General features: G+C 45.5%; 1 protein-coding gene across 1 annotated transcript; it reads right to left on the reverse strand.

Moving 5' to 3' along the window:
- Nucleotides 1-739: 739 nt before the first annotated feature.
- Nucleotides 740-1,594, reverse strand: LOC138301800 (olfactory receptor class A-like protein 1). Its single transcript, XM_069242301.1, has one exon. The coding sequence runs from the start codon at nucleotides 1,592-1,594 to the stop codon at nucleotides 740-742; it is 855 nt and encodes a 284-aa protein (XP_069098402.1).
- Nucleotides 1,595-9,464: the final 7,870 nt, after the last annotated feature.

The raw sequence follows: 9,464 nt of genomic DNA on the forward strand, positions 1-9,464 counted from the left end.
TTTGACATACAATCACCTCACAGTCTAGCCTTCCCGTTGCACAGCGGTGAACCGGAAATGTTTACAGAGTCACAGCAGAAGAAATACCATTTGTGAGCGGAAAAAACACACGTAAACGCTCACAAAGTGCCGCAGCCCGATTGTAGAGCACAGCAGCATGGAGGGAAAGGGGGTGTGGTGGAGAGGAAGTGCACATAGACTGTGAGGAGTGTTGGAGTGGGAAGAGGAGTTGCATGTGGTGAGTGAAAGACATAGGACACATCGGGCCGCCTGCCGTATTACGAGTTCCATTCTATCCTATGGAACTTGTAATACGGCGGACGGGACATGCGTCACGTTTGTGATGGAGTAATCCCCTCTGCCAATCACCTAATGAGGCCCAAAGTCTCTGCAGCTCCTGGGTTTTGAGAAGTGCTATGAAGAAAGTGAGTGAATAGAGTTTGATGTACGCTGGTCCTGGTCACGGCTGGGGCAGAGGGGCATTGGGGACCGGTAGGCATCAATGGCTGGCCGGGCAGACAAACCAGTGCTCGCTTCTGGAGGACATGGTGTTTTGGTGCCTACTATCCAACATTTGTGATTCTAACTCAGCAGCAGGGGGCCAGCAGCATCCTAACAGCGGAGGGAGGTGATTCTCCAGCAGACAGGCAAGCGAGGGAGCAAAGAGCAGAGGTGGGCATATGGTGCTTCTGGTGTGTCTAACTGATGCCCTTGTAGCACCACCATCCCCCTACCATATCTATCTGCTGGGGTATGGAGGACAAATTTGCAGCACCTTCAAGACCTTTGCCCGCATCTTGCTGCTCCCCTGGATTATGATCAGAGCACTAATAATGGCGTATGCGGTTTTGGTGATGACCTTGGGCTCCCACACACTTGGACTATCTCGTACAAACCCCAAGGCGTAGTTGCAGCCCCAGACAGACATGTAGAAGGCAAGCAGCATTAGCACTGTCTTTGTGGCTCTCTTCTCCTTGGCATTTCTCCATCCAGCCTGTGCGAGGCCGGCTGCTTGGATCTGCCTCTTGTGTTTCCAGAGTTTCTGGATGAGGATCAGGCTGGAGCCAAGGAAGATGGTCAAAGGGATGACATCACCAAGGACAATATGACTGACCTTGCTCACCAGACCAATGGGAAGTGTGCACTTACCCAGCACCGTTCTCCTGTCCCTGGAGGTGGTATTTGTGTAGAAGTTGGTGCTAGCAGCAACATGGATGGCTGGCAACATACACAGACCCCAAATGGACACAAGAGTCAATGTCAGATGTTGCCTCAGCCTCAGTGTCTGTCGCATAACCCAAGTACTCTTGAATTTTAGTACCTGAAGAGTCTGGTTCAGGCTTAGGAAGCAGTTGCAGTAGGCAGTGAGGTACAGGGCGATGGCCAGGAAAAACAAATCCACCTGGCAGAGCCCTTTCACACCGAATATTGTCAGGCAGGCAAAGACATTCCTGGTAACAGAAGACAGTATGTTGGCCACAGACAAGTTAACAAGAATCCAGTCGTTAGCACTGAGTCCTCTTTCTCCGTAGAAGCAGAGCAAAAGCAGGGAGTTGGCCAAGAGGGCCAGTAGCAGCAGAGAGATGTAGGCCATTCCCGCCATAAGTCTTTCCATTTGGAGGATCACTCTGGGCTCTTAAGAGTGAAGACAACTGATCTCACACATTGCCGGTAGCCAAAAGAAGCAAATTGTCTGTGTGTTAAAGGGTCGTCTCCTTAGTTCAGCGACTCAGGCTCTGATCCATAGAGCTCTAGAGGATTTACTTAATTAAAATTGAAAAAGGAGCCTCAGGGATGTGCACTCTGTCAACATATCTTCTTTTCTCCAAGTCTAATCACATCACCAACCAATGGGGAAACCGATGACCTACACCGAAGAAGATGTAGAACCAGCCAAACGGAAGGAATGCTCCTTTTCAAAGTTAATTAGCAACATAGGAAGGGGATGAAATATTGTGCTCTCGCATCCCAGAGGGTTTGTGCTGCCAAGGAAATCTTGTCCTACATTTATATCACACTTTTGTGTAACTAGGAAATTTGTACAGAAAGTAAATGATGTTTGCGTGGGGGTACAAAAAGGAAAGTTGCAAGCGCATGCCTAGCCACACTGGATGCACTTGTTCACATCTATTGGCTATTGATACATTTCTCAGTGGCATTATTAACCCCTTAGCTGCTGGGCCTTTTCCCCCACAGTGCTGAGCCCTTTTTTGGCTATTTGGGGTAGTTTGTGCTTAGGCCTTCATAACGTTTTGTCCACATAAGCTATCCACTCCAAATTTGCGTCCTTTTTTTCCAACACCCTAAGGATTCTAAAGGTACCCAGAGTTTGTGGGTTCCCCTGGAGGAGACCAAGAAATTAGCCGAAATACAGCTAAAATTTTGTTTTGTTTTTCAGAAAAATTGGAAAAAAGGGCTGCAGAAGAAAGTATGTGGTTTTTTTTTCTCCTGAAAAAAGCATCAACAAAGGGTTTGTGGTGCTAAAATCCCCATCTTCTCAGCTTTCAGGAACAGGCAGATTTGAATCATAAAACCACATTTTTTAACACAATTTTGGCATTTTACTGGGACATACCCCATTTTGACTATTTGTTTGCTTTTAGCCTCCTTCCAGTTAGTGACAGAAATGGGTGTGAAACCAATGCTCGATCGAGGACAGCTAAACATTTCTGAAAAGTAGACAACATTCTGAATTCAGTAAGGGGTCATTTGTGTAGACCCTACAAGGTTTTCCTGCAGAAAATGACAGCCAAAATAAAAAAGAGATTGTAATTGAGGGAAAAAAACACAGCCATTTTTCTCCACGTTTTACTCTGTAACTTTTTCCTGCGATGTCATATTTTCAAAACTAATATACTATTACGTCTGCTGGACTCTTCTGGTTGCGGGGATATGTAGGGCTTATAGGTTCATCAAGAACCCTAGGTACCTAGAGCCAATAAAGGAGCTGCACCTTGGAATGAGTTTTCATTGAATACCCGGTGTACACCAGTTTATTTGGTGAAACATAAAGAATGAAGAATAGGTATCAAGGAAACCTTTGGATTTCCAAAATGGGCAGTGGTTATTTGCACATCTCTGAATTCTGGGATGCCCATACTAGCATGTGAATTACAGGGCATTTCTCAAATAGACGTCTTTTTTACACACTGTCTTACATTTGGAAGGAAAAATTTAGAGAAAAACAAGGGATAATAACACTTGTTCTGCTATTCTGTGTTCCCCCAAGTCTTCCGATAAAAATGGTACTTCACTTGCGTGGGTAGGCCTAATGCCCGCTCCAGGAAACGCAACATAGACACATCACATTTTTACATTGAAATCTGACGTGTTTTTTGGAAAGTGCCTAGCTGTGGATTTGGGCCTCTAGCTCAGCAGGCACCTAGGGAAACCTACCAAACCTTTGCATGGTTGAGAACTAGATACCTGGCAGAATCCAGGATGTGGTGACTTGTGGGGCTCTCACCAGGTTCTGTTAATCAGAATCCTTTGCAAACCTCTTTTCCTCAGATTTCGGTGCTGCAAAGTTCTGGAATCTGAGAGGAGCTGCAAAATTCCTTCAACCCAGCATTCCCCCAAGTCTCCCGATACAAATGGTACCTCACTTGGGTGGGTAGGCCTAGTGCCCGCGACAGTAAATGCCCCAAAACACAACGTGGACACATCACATTTTTCTGAAGAAAACTGACGTGTTTTTTTTAAAAGTCCCTAGCTGTGGATTTTGGCCTCTAGCTCAGCCGGCACCTAGGTAAATCTAGCAAACCTATACATTTTTGGACACTAGACACCCTGGGGGAATTCAGAATGGGGTGACTTGTGGGGCTCTCACTAGGTTCTGTTACCCAGAATCCTTTGCAAACCTCAAATTTTGGCAAAAAACACTTTTCCCTCAGATTTCGTTCTGCAAAGTTCTGGAATCATAGAGGAGCTGCAAACTTCCTTCCACCCAGCATTCCCCCAAGTCTCCAGATACAAATGGTACCTTACTTGTGTGGGTACGCCTAGTGCCCGTGACAGGAAATGCCCCAAAACACAACATGGACACATTACATTTTCCCAAAGAAAACTAACCTGTTTTTTGCAAAGTGCCTAGGTGTGGTATTTGGCCTCTAGCTTAGCTGGCACCTTGGGAAACCTACCAAACCTATACATTTTTGAAAACTAGACATCTAGGGGAATGCAGAATGGGGTGACTTGTGGGGCTCTCACCATATTCTGTTACCCAGAATCCTTTGCAAACCTCAAAATTTGGCAAAAAACACTTTTTCTTTGCATTTCGGTGCTGAGGGTATGGTCAAACTGACCATAGCCAACGCATTTTGTCCCAATGGACTTCTTCAGGGCTAGAAACATACAAACATATACAACCATGACTAAATACAAAATTAATGAAAGATTAAAATTATTGTATATATACAATCTTAGTAACTATATTATTTACGATGTTCTAATGTCGCCTTTTTACTGATTTCCAACAATACATGTATATTTAAATTTTGTCTGGCATATTTGTTGTATATCTGTTTAATTTACTATTTTATATTAATTTAATGCATTACAACATCATTTTGACCTGGAGACAGAAACAAATAAAGAAAAAGACTAGTTGACAATGTGATTTTTTTAACGTAATTTGTTAGACATGATTTTTTCGAATTACCGATGGCTAAACAGTAATAACCTTATTCTGTGGTATGTATTAATTTATATATGTAACGGGTAAATTCCCCCTACTATGTGTTCATTCTTGCTGTTCTCTCTTAACATGGTCATTACGGTGCCGACTGAATCTCAAACGGCCTTACATATTTCCAGCAATAATACTACAGTGTGTTAATATGATATGCAGGATAATGCATCCAACAGGACAATATCTGGGATCACCGATTTAAATTGATCCACCTTGACCGGACCGCCGGCTATATGGAAGTCACTAAACAACGTAGTCGGGGGTATATCACACAATATGTTGTTACCAATATATCTACTTTACATGTCAAATGCGGCGGCCCTATTCAAACGAATTGCCGCAATAACTCTCATGACAATACTATGCAAATCTAAGAAATACTTATCCACCTTATCCAATTCTATTCACGCTCAGTCATATTGAACTGAACCAAATAACATTTTAAAAATCTTTTGTACTTATCAACAAATACGAACTCAAATGTAATCAATCACTTGTACAATTTTTTTTCACTCAAACCAGCTCCTACCTTATGATTCAAATAAAATGTTCTTCTTAGCATGATTCCGTTCGGCGACAGCAAAACAAATCTTATTGTGTCTAATCATGCCGTTTATTTAATTTTCATTGATTGTTGACACCTGGGTGGTTTCCCTCAAGCCTCATTACCATAGGTCAAACAATGGCAGCCATCTTAAAATGTTTGCGTTGTTTGTTAAATCAAATATATTCTTCGATAATATACAAGAACATGGCTCATTTCTCCGATTTCGACATATGTAATGTGTTCAACAGTTTCAAATGTAATCTTATCACATTTACTTATTCCACTTCTAAGATCTTAGTTAGTGGCAATCTAATTTGCCTCAAATATCCTTTTATTGGATGCACCAATGGCGTCCATTTTGAAGTATTCCCATTATATGTTAAATTAAGTATATTCCTCAATCGTATATCGGCACACAATTCATTTTTTTGATACGTTCGAAGGTTTTAAATCTATATTATCATGTTTACTCATGCCACTTCTGGAACCCTAGTTATTTAGTTCAACCTGAGTAGTTTCCACCCAACTTCATTTCAGTGCATCCACCAGTAGCGGCCATTTTGAATTATTCCCGTTATTTGTTAAATCTAATGTATTTCTCAATGATACATGAGAATACAACTTATTTGTAAAGTTCAAACAATAATCAATCAAATCTTATCACATTTACTTATTCCACTATTAAGATCTTAGTTAATGGCAAACTAATTCGCCTCAAACCTCCTTTTAGTGCGTACACCCATGGCGGCCACTTTGAAGTGTTCCCATTATGTGTTACATTGAGTATATTACTCAATCGTATATAGGAACACAATTCATTTTTTCGATATGTTCGAAGATTTTAAATCACATGTTATCATATTTACTCATGCCACTTCTGTAACCTAAGTTATTATTTTCAACCTAAATAATTTCCCTCCGACTTCATTTCAGTGCATCCACCAGTGGGGGCCATTTTGAATTATTCCTGTTATTTGTTAAATGAGGTGTATTTCTCAATAATACATGAGAATACAACTTATTTGTAAAGTAAAAGCGAAAATATGAAAGTTAAACCTAATTCTAACTATATCAGGCTTATCAATTCACTATTTCATTAACTCTCTGTGTTTAACAACGAGTTCAAGACTCTTTTCAATTTCTAGGAACAAAAACATAATCTGTGTTCAGATTCCTTTGAGGTAACTCTTGTATCCTTAATATATTACCTATAAATCAAATTCCCAGGAAATGATTGTCCCCACAGGGGGTCGCCCTGATCACAGGCAACCCCCTGTCAATTTCTTTTGTTTTTGTTTTTATTGGCTTTCTAAAAAAGAAAATGAAATCCCTAGGAGGTGCGATCACATCCCCCATTGGTAAACCTTTAAAACAAAAAATCCCTGGGGGGAAGGAGGGGAGGGGGGCAGTTGCCGAGGGGGCCGCCCCCCCACCAAGTGAAACCCCTGGTGTCTGGTGGGGTTTCCTGGCCCTCGATCGCAGGTTCAGGAAGGCCTCGTTTGAAAGGGGAGAGTCTCCCCTTTCAAACGAGGCCTTCTCAAACGTCGGGAAGGCTGTTTGGGGCTGTTTTCCTCACCAGAGCAGGAAGCAGCCACAAGGTCGCTTTCTGCTACGAAAACAAACAGTAACATTAGCGTGCCTTGTGGAGTGCTGATGTCACAAAGGGGCGGGTAGAGGGGGTGGGGGAGACACGGAAGATCTTCCGTATCTCCCGGGGTATCTTTACATAAAAAAAAATCATCAGGTGCGATGCACCTGAGGATTTTTTAACCCCATTCCTGGTGTCAGCCACTGGTCGTGACCCGCATCAGCGCCCGCACTAAAGTGGTTAAGGTGTACTGGGCTCTGGGGCTTTTCGTTCTTAGACACAAAAGCTGCAAGGGCCTTCTGGATGCACTCAGTAGCCCTTCCCTTCGATTTAGAAGCTCAGCTTAGGGTTATTGTCCTGCTTCTAATACAGTGAGAAACCATTGCTGACACTGAGGTGGTCATTATGACATTGGCAATGACTGTTAAAATGGCGGTAATACCGCCAACAGGCTGGTGGTAATTACCGCCAAATTAAGACAATGGCGGCGAGAACTCCCATAGACAGCCAATGTACCACACCAACCGCCAGGGCGTTAACACCACGATCCACGGTGGTAGCAATCAACAGCCAGGCGGAAGACAAGGTACCGCCTACCATATCATGACTCAGCAAACCGCCACGATTTCCAAAGCCATCAAAAACCTGGCGGAAACACATCACAGAAGACCAAAGACTCACCAACAGAGACACAGAGAAGATCAACGCCGCCATGGAAGCAGAACTTCAAGTCTTCCCAATGCTCTTCTACGCCATGCTCCACCTGGAACAGCAACGCCGACGAAGACGACAACGGTGAGTACAACTGCCTAGCACGCAAGGAAGGGAGGGAGGAAAAGGAGAGAGACACACACACGCACAACACACACCAGACACACACACACCATACACACAACCAGCTGCAGACGTAAACCAATGGCACAGGACACAGCATAATAATACAAGGACTACAGGTCGGCAGTACTGAGATTGTAATTGCATGGCAACAGCCACCATATGAATCAATTTTAGAACAAAGATATATGAAGAATTGTCCAGAATGGGCCAATGCCCAGTCCAAAGTACATAAGGCCCACATTGTCACAGGGCACAGTCCAAGCCCCAACTTGATCCTGACTAACTCCTTGCAAAACTGTGCAGGGGCAACATATCGGAAGTGGACAGGCACCTCAGGGGGAAGGTGGTGGGGGGGCACCTCAGCTGAAGTCGGGAACCTGCCCATTTCAAATTGCTGGGTAGTGCAAGGTCACAGTCTCTGAGGTGGGGAACATGCCCACTGCTTCTGGAGGGGGCTCCATGCCCAATTCCCAATGCTGGGGAGTGCAAGGTCACTGTCTCAGGTGGGGAACTCGCCCACTGCTTCTGGAGGGGGCTCCATGCCTATTTCCCAATGCTGGGAACTGCAAGGTCACAGTCTCTGAGGTGGGGAACTCGCCCACTGCCTATGGAGGGGGCTCCTAGTACAACAGTCCCTGGAGGGTGGCCTACATACCCTCTGCTGGAGGTGAGGGCTGCTGTGTCTCTGCTGGGGGAGGTGTCTCCTGGGCAGCCTCTGCTCGAGGTGAGGGCTGCATTGTCTCTGCTGTGGGAGGTGTCTCCTGGGCAGCCTCTGCAGAAGGTTAGGGCTGCTGTGTCTCTGCTGGGGGAGGTGTCTCCTGGGAAGCCTCTGCTGGAGGTGAGGGCTGCTGTGTCTCAGCTGGAGGTAAGGGATTCTTGCCTTTCATTGGTGGCTGAGTGGGAACCATAACTGTCATTGTTGGTTGAGTCTGAGGTGCTGGGCTGGGTCGTTGGGACCCTGCTCTTACAGGCAGGACAGGGGGACAGGGGGAGCACGGGGGGGAGAGGTCAAGTTGGGCAAGGAAAAGCTTCTTAGGAACGGTGGGATGAGGGAGGAGGGATGGGAGTGGAGGTTGAGGGAGTGTTCGAGGAGTATGTCTGCTGGACTTGGGTGCAGGTGCATGGGCAGTGTGCTGATGTGAGGTGGATGGCTGTTGGGTGTCTGAGTGCCTGCGTTTGTGTCCTTTAGGAGGGGGGGACAGACATGGTGGGAGAGGATACAGGGGACGCGTGGATGGATGTTGTGGAGGTGTCTGCTTGTGAGGTGTATGCGCTGCTTGGTGTGGTGATGCGGGTGGTGGCTTTTGAAGCAGTGCATGCAGGTGGGAGTCTGGACGTGACTGTGAGGGAGGAGAAGGGGGAGACAGTGTAGGCAGTGGATGTGTGTGCAACTGTCAGTTGTTTGTGTGAGTGCTTGTGGACTGAAGTGTGATGCCTGTGTTTGACTGTGCCACTCTTGTGTGATATCTTGTGCGCATGCTCGTCTGTATATGTGCATGCGATGGGTTGGGGTTGAGGAGACTGGGACTGGGAAGTGGTAGTTTGCGGGGTGACGGTAGGAACAGGGACAGTGGCTGCTATCAGAGAGGAGGCCAGATCCTAAATCGATCTCTTTTGGGACGCCAATCCACCGTGGATGCCCTCCAGGAATGCATTGCATTGCTGCATCAGGGATGCCAGCCCCTGGATGACATTCACAATGGTTAACTGCCCTACAGAGACGGATCTCAGGAGGTCAACAGCCTCTTCACTCAGGGCAGCAGGGCTCCCTGGGACAGGGCCTGAGGTGCCTGGGGCGAAGG

The sequence above is a fragment of the Pleurodeles waltl genome, chromosome 6, assembly GCF_031143425.1.
Source record: "Pleurodeles waltl isolate 20211129_DDA chromosome 6, aPleWal1.hap1.20221129, whole genome shotgun sequence".
In the NCBI taxonomy this organism is placed as follows: Eukaryota; Metazoa; Chordata; class Amphibia; order Caudata; family Salamandridae; genus Pleurodeles; species Pleurodeles waltl.